At 40.1% G+C, this 20,999-nt stretch overlaps 1 protein-coding gene across 3 annotated transcripts in view; it reads right to left on the bottom strand.

Moving 5' to 3' along the window:
• Positions 1 to 20,999, bottom strand: part of Sce (E3 ubiquitin-protein ligase Sce) — an 85,923-nt gene that overhangs the window by 51,573 nt on the left and 13,351 nt on the right. For 2 of the 3 annotated variants that reach the window (XM_071665074.1, XM_071665073.1), the window contains 3 exons: positions 17,233 to 17,585; positions 16,342 to 16,449; positions 7,000 to 7,666 (listed from right to left, as the gene is read on the bottom strand). In XM_071665074.1, the coding sequence (XP_071521175.1) occupies positions 7,000 to 7,666; positions 16,342 to 16,449; positions 17,233 to 17,439 (982 nt within the window). In that variant the 5' untranslated portion in view covers positions 17,440 to 17,585. The remainder of the gene's footprint in view (positions 1 to 6,999; positions 7,667 to 16,341; positions 16,450 to 17,232; positions 17,586 to 20,999) is intronic. The other variant, XM_071665075.1, reaches the window with a different exon arrangement.

The following is a 20,999-nucleotide window of genomic DNA, read 5'->3' as shown; positions in this document are numbered from 1 at the left end:
GAGTGAAAAAGATTTTGTGTGATCGGGGCCTGAACATGCAGGAGGGTGAAAGGAGGGCAAGGAATAGAGTGAATTGGAGCGATGTGGTATATCGGGGTTGACGTGCTGTCAGTGGATTGAATCGGGGCATGTGAAGCGTCTGGGGTAAACCATGGAAAGCTGTGTAGGTATGTATATTTTGCGTGTGTGGACGTATGTATATACATGTGTATGGGGGTGGGTTGGGCCATTTCTTTCGTCTGTTTCCTTGCGCTACCTCGCAAACGCGGGAGACAGCGACAAAGCAAAAAAAAAAAAATATATATATATATATATATATATATATATATATATATATATATTTTTTGCCGCCGTCTCCCGCGTTTGCGAGGTCGCGCAAGGAAACAGACGAAAGAAATGGCCCAACCCACCCCCATACACAATGTATATACATACTTGTCCACACACGCAAATATACATACCTATACATCTCAATGTACACATATATATATACACACAGACACATACATATATACCCATGCACACAATTCACACTGTCTGCCTTTATTCATTCCCATTGCCACCTCGCCACACATGGAATACCATCCCTCTTCCGCCTCATGTGTGCGAGGTAGCACTAGGAAAAGACAACAAAGGCCCCATTCGTTCACACTCAGTCTCTAGCTGTCATGCAATAATGCCCGAAACCACAGCTCCCTTTCCACATCCAGGCAACACAAAACTTTCCATGGTTTACCCCATACGCTTCACATGCCCTGATTCAATCCACTGACAGCACGTCAACCCCGGTATACCACATCGATCCAATTCACTCTATTCCTTGCCCTCCTTTCACCCTCCTGCATGTTCAGGCCCCGATCACACAAAATCTTTTTCACTCCATCTTTCCACCTCCAATTTGGTCTCCCACTTCTCCTCGTTCCCTCCACCTCCGACACATATATCCTCTTGGTCAATCTTTCCTCACTCATTCTCTCCATGTGCCCAAACCATTTCAAAACACCCTCTTCTGCTCTCTCAACCACGCTCTTTTCATTTCCACACATCTCTCTTACCCTTATATTACTTACTCGATCAAACCACCTCACACCACACATTGTCCTCAAACATCTCATTTCCAGCACATCCATCCTCCTGCGCACAACTCTATCCATAGCCCACGCCTCGCAACCATACAACATTGTTGGAACCACTATTCCTTCAAACATACCCATTTTTGCTTTCCGAGTTAATGTTCTCGACTTCCACACATTCTTCAAGGCTCCCAGGATTTTCGCCCCCTCCCCCACCCTATGATTCACTTCTACTTCCATGGTTCCATCCGCTGCCAGATCCACTCCCAGATATCTAAAACACTTTACTTCCTCCAGTTTTTCTCCATTCAAACTTACCTCCCAATTGACTTGACCCTCAACCCTACTGTACCTAATAACCTTGCTCTTATTCACATTTACTCTTAACTTTCTTCTTTCACACACTTTACCAAACTCAGTCACCAGCTTCTGCAGTTTCTCACATGAATCAGCCACCAGCGCTGTATCATCAGCGAACAACAACTGACTCACTTCCAAGCTCTTTCATCCACAACAGACTTCATACTTGCCCCTCTTTCCAAAACTCTTGCATTCACCTCCCTAACAACTCCATCCATAAACAAATTAAACAACCATGGAGACATCACACACCCCTGCCGCAAACCTACATTCGCTGAGAACCAATCACTTTCCTCTCTTCCTACACATACACATGCCTTACATCCTCGATTAAAACTTTTCACTGCTTCTAACAACTTGCCTCCCACACCATATATTCTTAATACCTTCCACAGAGCATCTCTATCGACTCTATCATATGCCTTCTCCAGATCCATAAATGCTACATACAAATCTATTTGCTTTTCTAAGTATTTCTCACATACATTCTTCAAAGCAAACACCTGATCCACACATCCTCTACCACTTCTGAAACCACACTGCTCTTCCCCAATCTGATGCTCTGTACATGCCTTCACCCTCTCAATCAATACCCTCCCATATAATTTACCAGGAATACTCAACAAACTTATACCTCTGTAATTTGAGCACTCACTCTTATCCCCTTTGCCTTTGTACAATGGCACTATGCACGCATTCCGCCAATCCTCAAGCACCTCACCATGAGTCATACATACATTAAATAACCTTTCCAACCAGTCAACAATACAGTCACCCCCTTTTTTAATAAATTCCACTGCAATACCATCCAAACCTGCTGCCTTGCCGGCTTTCATCTTCTGCAAAGCTTTTACTACCTATTCTCTGTTTACCAAATCATTTTCCCTAACCCTCTCACTTTGCACACCACCTCGACCAAAACACCCTATATCTGCCACTCTATCATCAAACACATTCAACAAACTTTCAAAATACTCACTCCATCTCCTCACATCACCACTACTTGTTATCACCTCCCCATTTGCGCCCTTCACTGAAGTTCCCATTTGCTCCCTTGTCACTTTATTTACCTCCTTCCAGAACATCTTTTTATTGTCCCTAAAATTTAATGATACTCTCTCACCCCAACTCTCATTTGCCCTTTTTCACCTCTTGCACCTTTCTCTTGACCTCCTGTCTCTTTCTTTTATATATCTCCCACTCAATTGCATTTTTTCCCTGCAAAAATCATCCAAGTGCCTCTCTCTTCTCTTTCACTAATAATCTTACTTCTTCATCCCACCACTCACTACCCTTTCTAATCAACCCACCTCCCACTCTTCTCATGCCACAAGCATCTTTTGCCCAATCCATCACTGATTCCCTAAATACATCCCATTCCTCCCCCACTCCCCTTACTTCCATTCTTCTCACCTTTTTCCATTCTGTACTCAGTCTCTCCTGGTACTTCCTCACACAAGTCTCCTTCCCAAGCTCACTTACTCTCACCAATTGAAATTATAGGTATATATATGAGAGTTGGGGTGAGAGAGTATCATTAAATTTTAGGGAGAATAAAAAGATGTTCTGGAAGGAGGTAAATAAAGTGCGTAAGACAAGGGAGCAAATGGGAACTGCGGTGAAGGGCGCAAATGGGGAGGTGATAACAAGTAGTGGTGATGTGAGAAGGAGATGGAGTGAGTATTTTGAAGGTTTGTTGAATGTGTTTGATGATAGAGTGGCAGATATAGGGTGTTTTGGTCGAGGTGGTGTGCAAAGTGAGAGGGTTAGGGAAAATGATTTGGTAAACAGAGAAGAGGTAGTGAAAGCTTTGCGGAAGATGAAAGCCAGCAAGGCAGCAGGTTTGGATGGTATTGCAGTGGAATTTATTAAAAAAGGGGGTGACTGTATTGTTGACTGGTTGGTAAGGTTATTTAATGTATGTATGACTCATGGTGAGGTGCCTGAGGATTGGCGGAATGCGTGCATAGTGCCATTGTACAAATGCAAAGGGGATAAGAGTGAGTGCTCAAATTACAGAGGTATAAGTTTGTTGAGTATTCCTGGTAAATTATATGGGAGGGTATTGATTGAGAGGGTGAAGGCATGTACAGAGCATCAGATTGGGGAAGAGCAGTGTGGTTTCAGAAGTGGTAGAGGATGTGTGGATCAGGTGTTTGCTTTGAAGAATGTATGTGAGAAATACTTAGAAAAGCAAATGGATTTGTATGTAGCATTTATGGATCTGGAGAAGGCATATGATAGAGTTGATAGAGATGCTCTGTGGAAGGTATTAAGAATATATGGTGTGAGAGGAAAGTTGTTAGAAGCAGTGAAAAGTTTTTATCGAGGATGTAAGGCATGTGTACGTGTAGGAAGAGAGGAAAGTGATTGGTTCTCAGTGAATGTAGGTTTGCGGCAGGGGTGTGTGATGTCTCCATGGTTGTTTAATTTGTTTATGGATGGGGTTGTTAGGGAGGTAAATGCAAGAGTTTTGGAAAGAGGGGCAAGTATGAAATCTGTTGGGGATGAGAGAGCTTGGGAAGTGAGTCAGTTGTTGTTCGCTGATGATACAGTGCTGGTGGCTGATTCATGTGAGAAACTGCAGAAGCTGGTGACTGAGTTTGGAAAAGTGTGTGGAAGAAGAAAGTTAAGAGTAAATGTGAATAAGAGTAAGGTTATTAGGCACAGTAGGGTTGAGGGTCAAGTCAATTGGGAGGTGAGTTTGAATGGAGAAAAACTGGAGGAAGTGAAGTGTTTTAGATATCTGGGAGTGGATCTGGCAGCGGATGGAACCATGGAAGCGGAAGTGGATCATAGGGTGGGGGAGGGGGCGAAAATCCTGGGGGCCTTGAAGAATGTGTGGAAGTCGAGAACATTATCTCGGAAAGCAAAAATGGGTATGTTTGAAGGAATAGTGGTTCCAACAATGTTGTATGGTTGCGAGGTGTGGGCTATGGATAGAGTTGTGCGCAGGAGGATGGATGTCCTGGAAATGAGATGTTTGAGGACAATGTGTGGTGTGAGGTGGTTTGATCGAGTGAGTAACGTAAGGGTAAGAGAGATGTGTGGAAATAAAAAGAGCGTGGTTGAGAGAGCAGAAGAGGGTGTTTTGAAGTGGTTTGGGCACATGGAGAGATGAGTGAGGAAAGATTGACCAAGAGGATATATGTGTCGGAGGAGGAGGGAACAAGGAGAAGAGGGAGACCAAATTGGAGGTGGAAAGATGGAGTGAAAAAGATTTTGTGTGATCGGGGCCTGAACATGCAGGAGGGTGAAAGGAGGGCAAGGAATAGAGTGAATTGGAGCGATGTGGTATACTGGGGTTGACGTGCTGTCAGTGGATTGAAGCAGGGCATGTGAAGCGTCTGGGGTAAACCATGGAAAGCTGTGTAGGTATGTATATTTGCGTGTGTGGACGTATGTATATACATGTGTATGGGGGGGGGTTGGGCCATTTCTTTCGTCTGTTTCCTTGCGCTACCTCGCAAACGCGGGAGACAGCGACAAAGTATAATAAAAGAAAAAAAAATATATGTGTGTGTGTGGACGTCTATGTATATATGTGTGTATATGGGTGGGTTGGGCCATTCTTCCGTCTGTTTTCTTGTTCTACCTCGCTAATGCAGGAGACAGCGACAAAGTATAATAAATAAATAACATATAATGTTATCCTCGATGAAATCATCCCTCTATTCAAAGGAAGTGTGATATCTCACTGGGGTAGATGAAATCTGGTTAATCTCAATGTCTCCAAAAGCCACTTTCTGCCCACGTCTTTACCGAAATTTCCTCTCAACTTTCCTCATTCCTTCAATGGTTTTATAATTCCACCTCCTGACTCAATGAACATACTTGGCATTACTGTAACATCCACTCTACCTCGGAAACCCCACATTACGGAAATAGCTAAGTCTGTCTCCACTGTAGGTGTCAAAATTTCTTTCCTTCTAAATAGTTACTCCAATTATGAAAAGGTTCGATTCATCCTTGTATGGATCTATGTACTGCTTTCACATACAGAGTGCTTCTAGCTCTACATCTTTACTTGACACAGTTGAGTCAAGAGCAGCCCAACCTATGAACACTTCTGGGATAACTTAAAATCTTGACATGCTTACCTTTTGCTGAAATGTTGGCTCACTTTCCCTCTTCTATAGGTATCACTTTTGTGTTTGCTTCTGAGAGCTAGCTGCTTGTATGCTCTCACCACTAGCTAGACCACACATTACCTGTTAAGCTGCTGCATCATGTGATTACTGTGTGGCCACTGACATCAAGTGTGGGCCGTTTTTATAATGGCCCACACTAAGATAAAATAAAAGCAACCACGGAAATGAATCTAGCAATTTTAGTCCTAATATAAAGAGAGTAAGTTGGGAAGAAATGATCTGTGAGGTGTTCTCAACCCAATAAGGAAAACCTGCCATGCACAAAAATACCTAAAGAGTGTATTAAATGCAACAGACATAAAGTGAAAAGAAAGTATAAAATGTCTAAAGCAGAATGAGTAAGATGATCTCATATAATGGCTCAACAAAGCTGAAATCTAGCTTCTATGATAATGGTGAATGAGTAAAATACAAAATGTTTACAGACAGACAGGAGATTGAAAAGTTTACAAGCGAATGATGACAACAGACATGAAGCGATGACCATAACTCCCTAGCCAAGTAAATAAAGAAAGTGAAGGCAGCATAATTCTGGAAACTCTAACTTGGGTATGTAGAATATTGTATGAACCTGAAATGTAACAGATATTTCTGAGATTCAGGCTTTGTAAACAAGTTAGTTATCTGAGGAAATCCTGTGGTATTTACAGATGATATTGAGATGTATAGGTATGTATATTTGCGTGTGTGGACGTGTATGTATATACATGTGTATGTGGGTGGGTTGGGCCATTCTTTCGTCTGTTTCCTTGTGCTACCTCGCTAACGCGGGAGACAGCGACAAAGCAAAATAAATAATAATAATGAAAAAATTGTTAGGTAAACATGAAGAGTAGAGTTCCACAGAGTGGTAGAGAGTAGGTTAAACGAAATATCTTCTCTGTTTTGTTCATGGCAAAAGTATGCACAATGAAAGGTAGGTAAAGAAAATATATGAGTCATATGGACAAAGAAAAGAATGAAGGGAAGACAGTTGGCATCCTAGTAGTGTAATGGGTAGAGGATTCAGGAAGGTGTGATAGACTGACATGTGTTTGGATAAGTCTGGAGATTTTTAAACCATCCCTTCAAGAGGAGTCCCTACATGAAGAGATATATGATTTATAAAAATGATAATCAGAATGGCTCATTTCCCTTCTTCATCTATTGTTATAGACAATTTAATACTTATAAGGAAATGCATACTCCTATTCCTTCTCATTTCCTTATCTATACACTTTTCCTTACATCTTTTTCTGGGTTTCCAAGAGTAACCAAAACACACTAATATTCTTGACACACAAGATGAATTTCATGTATGATTTCATCTATCTACAGAGTGAGATGATACATCCAGACTTTCCTAAAACCATTCTGTTCAAAAGGCCATAGACCTGCAAGGACATTAGCAGCTAATATAAAATAATCAAACTTACTAGTTGCATTTGCTGTTGTTTTAATGTAACGTATGGAAGAATCCTTCAATTCTCTTATAAGTTCATTATCCTCATTCATTTCAAGTGGATGTGGTCTAAACACTAGCTCTATCTCTCCAGATTCACTTGGTCCTTCAGCTTCTTCTCCAGGGTTACCATCAATACTGGATCCTGCTCCTGACTCATTGTCTGATGTCCTCCGTTGCCTTTTGACCTTGGGCCCTACTGCCGAGGAGGCAGCATTTGTTGGAGTGGTGGCATTTGTAGGAGTTGCAACATTTGTAGGAGTTGTAGCACTGGCAGCACTAGTATTAGTAGTGGTTGGAGTACTTGGAGGTTCACTAGGAGTAGGAGTAGAAGGTGCTGATGGTGTTGGTGTTGGTGTGGTACCTTCCTCTTGCATGGCCTTACGATTCTTCTGACGGCTTAGAATCTGAAGTTTGATACCCTCTTCAATTGAAGTTATCAGTGAGGCATGATTATGATTTTTGTTGAGCTTGGCTATAACTCGTTCCTGATGTTGCTCATATTCATCACGGTTGGGGTATATCTTGGAGATTAAGGTATCAAAGTTTGGATCCGGTCGTAAAGATCTTTTCGATACTAATTTTTTTCGGCAGGTTGGACACTCTTTGTTACCAGACCTTAATGCTGTGATGATACATTCCTGGAAAGAAAACTGTACTAATCAAAAGCACTCCTTTAAATACATAACATCATGAACTACATTAAAAGAGTTTTCTAGTGATGCAATCTTCATCTAAGTGAGTTTAGTCAAAATACTCAATTCTGGTCCCAAACTGAACAAACCATGGAGATATGACTTCTAAGCCCTCTACCTACATCTTTCTCATTAGAAATTGAAAATGTCCTCCTGTTTTACCTGTACATGCTATGACGCATTATGTTCAACAGAAGTTCCCATCGCCAAATGCTAAGCATCATTACACATTGTATTCAAAGGTGCATTTCACTGATTACCACAGAGAAATGAAATAGTGTAACTTCTTACACATAATGCCCAAGTAGAATACTTCCCACGTATTCCCTGCATGTCGTAGAAGGCGACTAAAAGGGGAGGGAGTGGGGGCTGGAAATCCTCCCCTCTCGTTTTTTTTTTTTTTTTAATTTTCCAAAAGAAGGAAAGAGAAGGGGGCCAGGTGAGGATATTCCCTTAAAGGCCCAGTCCTTTGTTCTTAACACTACCTCGCTTACGCGAGAAATGGCAGATAGTTTGAAAAAAAAATCCGTTAAAACATAAAAGTGCCTCTTTCTTTAGGGATTTTGCATTATATCTTTCCTAAAAATTAAGACCTTTCTTTTCTTAAGCATACAGATGAATAGTTTCAAAATGTCCAGAGGGCATTAAGAAAAAAATCTGCCATTAAAAAACAATGCTGGAATCATTTGCTAAGTTGTAACCACCCCGAACACCTAGCCACAATACTATGCTACCAAAATCCCCATTCTTACTTCATTGGCCTCAATCCAAAAAGGTCACCAGATGGTGATTTAACTTTCAAAGGGGAAGGTGAGTCAGATGATCAGGTGGGGCAAGTGAAGAGTTTTGCTTAACCCTAATATGGCAACCAACAACAATTCATGCGCTCTTAGAATGAAAGCCAACAAAAAATAATGTGCTAACTATTTCCACACCTGTTTGAATATCTATACCAACTGACTGTACCATTAGTAGCTTATAGAAGTCTCATATGTAGCTAAATGGAAAAAAAGGAAAAAATTCAGCTATCTTAAGTACTCCTACAGCCATCAGTAAACATAGCTGTCAACCTACACGGAGACCTTATAGAAATCCCATAAATAGTTAGATGACCTGTGTTATCAGGAGGAACACATATGCATCAGTTGGTGAGGAAAGTGAAGGAGAAGAATATGAGAAAGACGAAATTAGTGACTTAGAGGGTGACTCTAGAGGAATACAAAAGACAGAGGAAAGCCTGCATGGGAGACATCCCCACTAACCTTGTACATGTGGAAGAGACATCTGTAGGCAACTAATGTTATGATATACTGGCTAGAGATATCTAAACAGGCCTGGAAGAAGCTAGCACATCAATCTTTTTCAGCTTTCATTCTCATTTTGCTATACTTAGATAAAGAAGGGTTTCTGTAACAGATAACAGGTAAAAAGCTAAAATATTTTGCTGGAAAAAAAAAACTCCTGTATCATTGTGACACTTGCTATACCTAACAATCTTGCTTTTATTCACATTTACTCTCAACTTATTCTTTTCACACACTCTCCCAAATTCAGACACCAACTTCAGCAGTTTCTCACTTGAATATGCCCCCAGTGCCACATCATCAGCAAACAAAAACTCACTTCACAGAATCCCTCACTCCCTACAGACTGCACACCTGTCCATCTCTCCAAGACCCTTGCCTTTACCTCCCTCACCACCCATCAATAAACAAACTAAACAGCCATGGTGCCACTATACACCCCTGAAACAGATCCAACTTCATCAGGAACCACTAACCCTCCTCTCTGTCCTAACACACACACAAACACCTTACTCTCTCGATAAAAACTCCTCATGGATAATAGGTTTCCTCACACCACATATATGCAACATCTTTCACAAAGTATCTCTATTAACCCGATCATAATCTTTCTCTTTATCCATAAATGCCACATGAAAATCATTGTTTCTCTAAGCATTAGAGCAAACATCTGATCCACACATTCTCTACCACTTCTGAAACCACACTGTTCTTCCCCAATCTGATACTCTGTGCATGCGACCACCTTATCAGTCACCACTTGTTCACACAGTTTACCACATACATTCAGCAAAATATTACCTCTGTAATTTGAACACTCACCTTTGTCCCCCTTGCCTTCATACAGTGGCACTATAAGTGCATTCCACCAATCCTTAGGCAACTTACCACGATCCATTCTTGTATATACAATGGAAATCTTAATTAACCAATCAACAACACAATTGCTCCTTTTCTTAAGAAACTTAATTGCAATACCATCCACTCCAGCTGCTTCCCACAATTCAATTCATGCAAGGCTTTTAGGACCTCTTCTCCTTTCACTAAATCACTTGCCATGGCTCTCACTGCTTACCATCCTCACCCAAACACCCTAAATCTGCCACCCTGTCATCAAAAATGATTAACAATCCTTTAAATCACTCATGCCTCCTATTATTGGAAGGAGGTAAATAAAGTGCGTAAGACAAGGGAACAAATGGGAACATCGGTGAAGGGGGCTAATGGGGAAGAGATAACAAGTAGTGGTGATGTGAGGAGATGGAGTGAGTATTTTGAAGGCTTGTTGAATGTGTTTGATGATAGAGTGGCAGATATCGGGTGTTTTGGTCGAGGCGGTGTGCAAAGTGAAAGGGTTAGGAAGAATGATTTGGTAAACAGAGAAGAGGTAGTAAAAGCTTTGTGGAAGATGAAAGCTGGCAAGGCAGAAGGTTTGCAAGATATTGCAGCGGAATTTATCACAAAAGGGGGTGATTGTATTGTTGAGTGGTTGGTAAGGTTATTTAATGCATGTATGACTTACAGTGAGGTGCCTGAGGATTGGCAGAATGCTTGCATAGTGCCAATGTAGAAAGGCAAAGGGGATAAAAGTGAGTGCTCAAATAACAGAGGTATAAGTTTGTTAAGTATTCCTGGGAAATTATATGGGAGGGTATTGATTGAGAGGGTGAAGGCATGTACAGAGCATCAGATTGGGGAAGAGCAGTGTGGTTTCAGAAGTGGTAGAGGATGTGTGGATCAGGTGTTTGCTTTGAAGAATGTATGTGAGAAATACTTAGAAAAGCAAATGTATTTGTATGAAGCACTTATGGATCTGGAGAAGGCATATGATAGAGTTGATAGAGATGCTCTGTGAAAGGTATTAAGAATATACGGTGTGGGAGGAAAGTTGTTAGAAACAGTGAAAAGTTTTAATCGAGGATGTAAGGCATGTGTATGTGTAGGAAGAGAGGAAAGTGATTGTTCTCAGCGAATGTAGGTTTGTGGCAGGGGTGTGTGATGTCTCCATGGTTGTTTAATTTGTTTATGGATGGGGTTGTTAGGGAGGTGAATGCAAGAGTTTTGGAAAGAGGGGCAAGTATGCAGTCTGTTGTGGATGAGAGAGCTTGGGAAGTGAGTCAGTTATTGTTTGCTGATGATACAGCGCTGGTGGCTGAGTCAGGTGAGGAACTGGAGAAGCTGGTGACCGAGTCTGGTAAAGTGTGTGAAAGAAGAAAGCTGAGAGTAAATGTGAATAAGAGCAAGGTTATTAGGTACAGTAGGGTTGAGGGACAAGTCAACTGGGAGGTAAGTCTGAATGGAGAAAACTGGAGGAAGTGAAGTGTTTTAGATATCTGGGAGTGGATTTGGCAGTGGATGGAACCATGGAAGTGAAAGTGAGTCATAGGGTAGGGGAGGGGTGAAAGTTCTGGGAGCGTTGAAGAATGTGTGGAAGTCGAGAACATTATCTCAGAAAGCAAAAATGGGTATGTTTGAATGAATAGTGGTTTCAACTATGTTATATGGTTGCGAGGTGTGGGCTATGGATAGAGTTGTGTGGAGGAGGGTGGATGTGCAGGAAATGAGATGTTTGAGGACAATATGTGGTGTGAGATGGTTTGATCAAGTAAGTAATAATAGGGTAAGAGAGATGTGTGGTAATAAAAAGAGTGTGATTAAGAGAGCAGAAGACGGTGTTTTGAAATGGTTTGGTCACATGGAGAGAATGAGTGAGGAAAGATTGACCAAGAGGATATATGTGTCAAAGGTGGAGGGAATGAGGAGAAGTGGGAGACTAAATTGGAGGTGGAAAGATGGAGTGAAAAAGATTTTGAGTGATCAGGGCCTGAACAGGCAGGAGGGTGAAAGGTGTGCAAGGAATAGAGAGAATTGGAACGATGTGGTATACCGGGGTTGACGTGCTGTCAATGGATTGAACCAGGGCATGTGAAGCGTCTGGGGTAAACCATGGAAAGTTCTGTTGGGCCTGAATGTGGAAAGGGAGTTGTGCTTTCGGTGCATTATTACATAACAGCTAGAGACTGAGTGTGAGCAAATGTGGCCTTTTTTATCTTTTCCTAGCGCTACCTCACACACACGAGGGGGGAGGGGGTTGTTATTTCATGTGTGGCGAGGTGGCGATGGGAATGAATAAGGGCAGACAGTATGAAATATGTACATGTGTATATATGTATATGTCTGTGTGTGTATATATATGTATATGTTGAGATGTATAGGTATGAATATTTGTGTGTGTGGACGTGTATATATATACATGTGTATGTGGGTGGGTTGGGCCATTTCTTTCGTCTGTTTCCTTGCGCTACCTCACTAACGCGGGAGACAGCGACAAAGCAAAATAAATAAATAAATATCAAACACAGGAAAAAAAGGAAAATATCAAAATTATTTTTCTGTAAACATCTCTAATGCCTCATCAATAACTGTGTCATTTTCTCCACTGCTATGGAGTCCACTACAGTAGGCCAAAAAAATAATAATTCATTTCCCAAATAACAATGATTCCTGTACTGTAATGAAATATCAATACTGCAAATTACTGTGCCAATTATTGTGTGTGTACAAAAAAAGTAAAAGGATTGACTAGTTTCTTTATAAAGTCAATAGTTTTGCTAAGGGCAGTAGATGATCTGATAGATATCACGTTTTGTTCATGAGGGAATTATCAAACCAAAGCAAGCTAATTTTCCTTTAATCACATGACTTTAGAGCATGAATAACAATGTTCACAAGATAGGTATCTTATATTTGAAATATGTATAAACAATGTTCACAAGACAGGTATCTTATATTTGAAATATATTCTATTTATTTTCCTTTGTCGCTGTCTCCCGCATTAGTGAGGTAGAGCAAGGAAACAGACGAAAGAATGGCCCAACCCATCCACATACACATATATATACATACACGTTCACACACAAATATACATACCCATACATCTCAACGTATGCATATATATACACACACAGACATATACATATATACACATGTACATAATTCATACTGTCTGCCTTTATTCATTCCCATCGCCGTCCCGCCACACATGAAATAACAACCCCTCTCCCCCCGCATGTGTGCAAGGTAGCACTAGGAAAAGACAACAAAGGCCACATTCGTTCACACTCAGTCTCTAGCTGTCATGTATAATGCACTGAAACCACAGCTCCCTTTCCACATCCAGGCCCCACAGAACTTTCCATGGTTTACCCCAGATGCTTCACACGCCCAGGTTCAATCCAGTGATTGCACGTCGAGCCCGGTATACCACATCATTCTAATTCACTCTATTCCTTGCACGCCTTTCACCCTCCTGCATGTTCAGGCCTCAATCACTCGAAATCTTTTTCACTTCATCTTTCCACCTCCAATTTGCTCTCCCACTTTTCGTTCACTCCACCTCTGACACATATATCCACTTGGTCAATCTTTCCTCACTCATTCTCTCCATGTGACAAAACCATTTCAGAACACCCTCTTCTGTTCTCTCAACCACACTCTTTTTATTACCACACATCTCTCTTACCCTATTATTACCTACTCGATCAAACCATCTCACACCACATATTGTCCTAAAACATCTCATTTCCCACACATCCATCCTCCTCCGCACAACTCTATCTATAGCCCATGCCTCGCAACCATATTGTTGGAACCACTATTCCTTCAAACATACCCATTTTTGCTTTCCGAGATAATGTTTTCGACTTCCACACATTCTTCAATGCTCCCAGAACTTTCGCCCTCTCCCCCACCCTATGATTCACTTCCACTTCCATGGTTCCATCCGCTGCCATATCCACTCCCATAGATCTAAAACACTTCACTTCCTCCAGTTTTTCTCCATTCAAACTTACCTCCCAATTGACTTGTCCCTCAACTCTACTGTAACTAATAACCTTGCTCTTATTCACACTTACACTCAGCTTTCTTCTTTCACACACTTTACCAAACTCAGTCACCAGTGCTGTATCATCAGCGAACAACAACTGACTCACTTCCCAAGCTCTCTCATCCACAACAGACTGTATACTTGCCCCTCTTTACAAAACTCTTGCATTCACCTCCCTAACAACCCCATCCATAAACAAATTAAATAACCATGGAGACATCACACAACCCTGCCGCATACCAACATTCACTGAGAACCAACCACTTTCCTCTCTTCCTACACATACACATGCCTTACATCCTCGATAAAAACTTTTCACTGCTTGCCCTAACAATTCCCTAACACATAATATAAAAAAATAATGGATCTGTTGAATTGTTCAGACAGAGCTTGAAATAAGGGTGCAATATTGTCGAGTGGAAAGTGAATGAGTAGGAAGAAATAGATTGTAACTAAGCCTGAAATTTTAGTTTGCGAAGATTGAGCAAACAGCGCGTTTGTGAATGAGCTGGACATGTATTAGAAAGGGTGTTCGTTTTTGACTGTTGTAATTTTTAAATATTGATATCATATTTCACTCGGGATCAAGAGGTTATAGGGAAAGTGAGCAATGCAATTAGAACGAAGCCCAAGGTTAATAGCCTGAATATACTCAATAGAGTTTGAAATTTTTAGATCTGAATATCAGGTCAGTATTGAAATTTATGAGGTAAGGCATGTGGGACAGAGCATAGATTTGGTAAAGCATCGGTTTAGAGCTGGAGAGATTATTGTGGATCGGAAATTTTTTCTGAGAATGACAGATGGAAATTTCTATGAAAAGCAATGGTTTGTTACATTTTGGATCTGGGAAGGCATCTTTGAGTGCAAGAATGCTTGTGAAGGATTAAGAACAATGTGTGCAGGTACAATGGGATTGAAGCAGTGAACATGTTTGATGATGAAGATGTTACATGTTAGGAGCAAACTCAACGTCAGAAAGTGAGTTGGTTTCATGGACTGTAAAGTTGCCAGTGCTCCTGGTATGTCTCTTTTAACTTTGTTTTGGATGGGGTTGTAAGGTATTGAAACAGGAGTCTGCAAAAATGCATTTCAAAGTCTGTTTGGGTTGGGAGTTTTTGAAATAGTCGTTGTTTATGTGAATGATTCCAACAGCAGGTAGCATTCAATTAGAAACTGTCATGAACTGTATGGTTTTTGTAATGTTGGACACAAAATGAATATAAATGTGATTTAAAGCAGGTTTTATAAGGAACAGATGGGGTTAAGGGTCAATCCTCCAATGGAAGTACTTTCTATTTTAGAAATATGCGAATGAAGTGTTCTGAATATATAAAGTGACGGATGACAGTATGGAACAATTAGTCTAGTGTTTAAAGGGTGGGGTTGGCAGGCAAAATTTGGTGCTAAAAATTTGGGAAAATGGAGAACACGTACCTACGAAGCAAAAGTGAGTTTGATCAGTTGATCTGTCAAAAAAAATGTTTAAGTTGGAGGTTCACAAGGACCTTAGATGTTCCAAAGGTAGGAAAGAATTGCAAAAGAGCATTAAGACCAAATGGTAATCTGAGTAGGTTTATCGAGTATAACGTAAGGGTAAGAGATTTGTGGTAATATTACGAGCGTTCATGCATGATGGCACAAAGGTTCGTTGAAGATGGTTTGGGACAGCATGGTAGAAGTGTTGGTATGAGATTGCCAGGGATAGTTCGGAAGGTGAAAGGAGAGTTCAGAATTTATGAACAATTTGGAGGTGGAGATGAGTGAAAAGACTTCTTTGTTACCATAGTAAATGCAGAGTGAAAGGAGGGCAAGAAATAGAATAACTGAATAAAAAAAAATCATATGGATCAGGGCTGCATTCCATTCACCATCAAACACTTAAAATGAAAGGCACAAGTAACAATCTGATCACATGAAACGTGAATGAAATACAGCACAATGACTAAAATGAAGTCTTACCTGAAACATTTTTGTTTTGAAATTTGAGTCATACAACTCTGCCAGATTTTCTGAATATACTTTCACTGCTGCATATTTCATTTCAGTTTAATCATATCCTGTATTCCCTTTTTTCACAAATATTGAATATCTAAGTATATTTCACTCAGGGAATACAAGAAAGGTTTCACTAAAAGAAACAGTAGACAATAGGAATATAGACATACCTGTAAACCCCTTCCTCTTTCACCCTGAATATACTCAGACTGAGATTTCTGAAATCATTATGATCTAAAGTTAACTCAGGTCACTTATATTCTGAAAATCATTATCCCAAGATTACTCATGTGGGACTGTAGATATGTTTTCTATAATTCCCACTATATAAGAGCATGGCAGGAGTCATTTCACTCAATTAATGGTCGCACAAACATTTATTTACATGAGCACATGACAGCATGGCAAGATTTCTATGACAAGGTACTCGCCTCTGGCTTACTTCTTGCCTTTCCACTGCTCTCTGAGCCACAGTAAGCTAACTGATGATGACTATGACCAAGATGACCAAGTACACATTGGGAAATCAGGCAGCGACACTGGTGAAGATAAAATTTCACATGATTAGGAGACAAACTCCAACTCAGATAGTCCAGCTGATGTTATGGGCTGGACAAAAATAGCCATTCTCCCCTGGTATCAAGCCTTTTCAACCGTTTGGCTTTTGCTGGTAATAACACTCAAATGTTCATTTGACAAGCAGTGAGTATATCAGCAAAATGTACTTTCCAAAAGTACATTTTCAGTTGTTTTTTTTTAAATAATTCTTGTATTCAATGAGAAAACTTGGATTCACAATAACAGTCAGTAACAATACAATTCAAAATGTAATTGTAACATTATTTTGTGTATTACTTTGCCTATATGTACTCATTCCAAAACTGAAATATAAAAATGATTTTTGAAATGCATTTTGATAAAGAGAATACAGGATGAGGTTAATTCCATTCATCCTTCCAATGTAAATAACACCTTTCCTATTTTAGTAATGTGATTGCCAAATAAAGGTTCCTGGCAATCCATAACAAGATAACAGGCAGTATAATATATCAAAACTCTTCATCTTGTGTTTCAAAATGTGAAGATCTGCAAGTGCAGCAATACCTGTTTGCTGACTATACATCTTAGGAAAAATGGGCTTGTACCATACATGTTCTATGGTGAGTTCCTCATACCAGTTGTACTCTGTATCAAAGATAAAAATAGGTTTGACATAAGGACTTCACACAAGGACCCTTACAGTCTCCAAAAGTTAACAAAAGAATTCAACACAAGGACCCATCAAGACACCAAAGGCTAACTCTGCACTATGGTTTACTCACCTGACAAAATCGATGAAGGCATTCCTTTGTGGTCATAGTATTCTTCAACATATCCAGGCATATTGGGCACATAAGTTCAGAGTGTAAGGAGCGTGGAGAAACAGCAATTTCAGTGTTGTCTGTTATAGCTTCCTGGGGAGTTCTGTGAAGTTCATACAAGGAGAGTTCCCATGATTTATTAACAGCATTCTGCTCAGTTGTTGTCATGACGGTGACCTACACTTCACTGCTTACCAATAGGTAATAATCTATTATATAGACATTACCTAATTTTTTTCAAATCTCAGCAACAGTCCAGTCTCTAAAATGCGGACATTACTTAATTTTTTTAAGTCACAGCAACAGTCCAGTTTCTGAAAGAAAATCAACTGTTAAATCAACTTAGAACTCCCTATTAGAAATAGGTTCACAGCTCAATTTTCCAGGAACTTATTTAATTTGATCTAAACAAAATTTATCGTTTCATAGATGAGGGCAACAATAATTTTTTCCCACATAAATGGTTAATTATTCTTTATCAGCTTGATGTTTTACATCTTACATAAAAATCTATCTTGAACCTAAGTACCATACAAAAAAAATTTAAGTAACATTAAAAGAGAAGTATTAAAATACTAAATATAAAAGAGAAGTATTAAAATACTAAATATTAAATTATTTTAACACATGAAATAAGTCAGCACACATTAGGGAAAATTGTGAATTTTAATTTTCATTTTCACCTAAATTGGCAGAGGACAGGGACCATGTATATATCAAATTACCTTACTTCATATACTCTATTACTTTCTTACATCACTTATTTACTACCCCGCACATCATACACACACACACACACACACACACACACACACACTGTAGTGCATTTTTGACTGTTAGTCAGCATGGATCTGACTGGAGTCAGGCCATGATGGAGTTGAATCCTGGGTGAAGCAGTCATATCATATGTCTTTACCCCTTCTCAGGGATAGAAGATAAATGAGTACCCAGCTTAGGATGGTGAGTGATTAACTCTTGGTAATGTATGGGGGGAAAAGAGTCTTACAATCATGGGGGCCCCATCCCTTGAACATTCTCTACCATCATATAACAAAATCATGTATGTCTTCCATCTGCCACAGCTTCAGTTACCTAATTCCATTTATCCATTGCTCACTTATACTATGAAAGTAATTCTTTACATCTTTTTTGAAAAGTTTCTTGCTTAATTCATGCTATGTCCTCTTGTTGCTCTATTTCTACATCTCTTAAAGAATTTTTCATCGTCCTCATCATCGATGTTTTAAAAACTTACAGTGTGTGTTCTGGTCACTTCTCACACTTCTCTCTTCTAAGGTGGACAAATCTAAAGCCTTTAGTCTTTCCCTGTAACTTGGCTCTCTCAATTCTGGTGCCATCTTTGATACACTCCTCTAAACCTTCTCTATTGGCTCTATGTGCTTCTTTAGGCAAAGTGACCAAACTTGAGAATAACATTCAAGCTTTGGTCTTATGTACAATAAGAAAAGCTTACAAAATATTTTCTTAACCATATACTTGAAAGCTATTCTGATAATAGCCAGATGACTATTTTGTCTCCTTTACTATTCTCTTGAAATGGGACTCTGGCATCAGGTTGGACACAATGTTGACTCCCAAATCCTTCTCACACACAGAATCCTAAATAATATTTCCTGCTAGACACTAACAATTTTGAACCCTGTTTCACTTTGTCCCATTCTCAATGTTTTACATTTGCTTGGGTTGAATTTCATCAACCATATATCAGACCAACTTTGGAGTCTGTTTAGGTCCCCATGTAAGATGATGCAATCCTCCTTACTTTTATCTTCCCTCATGACCTTTGCCTCATCTGCAAACATATTCAGGCAGGAGTCCATACCTTCTGGCAAGTAATATATGCAGACTAAGAAGATTAACAAACCCAAAACAGAACCCTGATGCACTGCATTAGTGCATTCCATCCTTTTAAGGAAGGCTCCTCTGACATGCATCCTTGCTCATTTCCACTAAAGTAATCTTTCATCCATTAGAGGAGTCTCCCCCTTATTCTGACCAATAATTCTTGCGTCTTAATCAGTCTCCCATGTGGTTTATATTTATTTCTTTATTATATTTTGTCACTGTCTCCCGTGTTAGCAAAGTAGTGCAAGGAAACAGACGAAAGAATGGCCCAACCCACCCACTTCCACATGTCTATACATACACGTCCACACACGCACATATACATACTAATATGTTTCAACGTATACATATATATACAAACACAGACACATACATATATACATACACATGTACATGATTCATACTTGCTGCCTTTATTCATTCCCGTTGCCATCCCGCCACACATGAAATGACAACCCCCTCCCTCCGCATGCGTGTGAGGTAGCACTACGAAAAGACAAAAAAGGCCACATTTGTTCACACTCAGTCTCTAGCTGTCATGTATAATGCACCGAAACCACAGCTCCCTTTCCACATCCAGGCCCCACAGAACTTTCTATGGTTTACCCCAGACGATTCACATGCCCTAGTTCAATCCATTGACAGCACGTCGACCCTAGTATACCACATCGTTCCAATTCACACTATTCCTTGCATGCCTTTCAGCCTCCTGCATGTTCAGGCCCCGATCATTCAAAATCTTTTTCACTCCATCTCTCCATCTCCAATTTGGTCTCCTACTTCTCCTTGTTCCCTCCACCTCTGACATATATATCCTCTTAGTCAATCTTTCCTCACTCATTCTCTCCATGTGACCAAACCATTTCAAAACACCCTCTTCTGCTCTCTCAACCACACTCTTTTTATTACCACACATCTCTCTTACCCTTTCATTACTCACTCAATCAAACCTCCTCACACCATATATTGCTCTTAAACATCTCATTTCCATAACATCCACCCTCCTCCGCAAAACTCGATCTATAGCCCATGCCTCGCAATCATATAACATTGTTAGAACCACTATTCCTTCAAACATACCCATTTTTACATTCCAGGATAACGTTCTCAACTTCCACAAATTTTTCAATGCTCCCAGATCCTTCGCCCCCTCCCACACCCTAAGATTCACTTCTGCTTCCATGGTTCCATCCAGTGCCAAATCCACTCCCAGATATCTAAAACACTTCACTTCCTCCAGTTTTTCTCCATTCAAACTTAACTCCCAATTCACTTGTCCCTTTACCCTACTGTACCCAATAACCTTGCTATTATTCACATTTACTCTCAGCTTTCTTCTTCCACACACTTTAACAAACTCTGTCACCAGCTTCTGCAGTTTCTCACCTGAATCAGCCATCAGCACTGTATCATCAGCAAACAATAACTAACTCACTTCCCAAGCTCTCTCATCAACAACAGACTGCATTTTTTTTTCAGCACATAAATCTACAAGCTCTTCACCATTTCCATTTACAACACTGAACACCCCATGTGCACCAATTATTAACTCAACTGGCACATTACTCACCTTTGCATTCAAATCACCCATTACTATAACCCGGTCTCGTGCATCAAAACTACTAACACACTCACTCAGCTGCTCCCAATACGCTTGCCTCTTTGCCTCTCATGATCTTTCTTCTCATACCCAGGTGTATATGCACCAATAATCACCCATCTCTCTCCATCCACTTTCAGTTTTACCCATATCAATCTAGAGTTTACTTTCTTACACTCCATCACATACTCCCACCACTCCCATTTCAGGAGTAGCGCTACTCCTTCCCTTCCTCTTGTCCTCTCACTAACCCCTGACTTTA

Source organism: Panulirus ornatus, chromosome 9 (assembly GCF_036320965.1).
Source record: "Panulirus ornatus isolate Po-2019 chromosome 9, ASM3632096v1, whole genome shotgun sequence".
NCBI classification, from domain to species: Eukaryota; Metazoa; Arthropoda; class Malacostraca; order Decapoda; family Palinuridae; genus Panulirus; species Panulirus ornatus.
The sequence above is the reverse complement of the archived record's forward strand: the minus strand, read 5'-3'. Positions and strand labels throughout refer to the sequence as shown.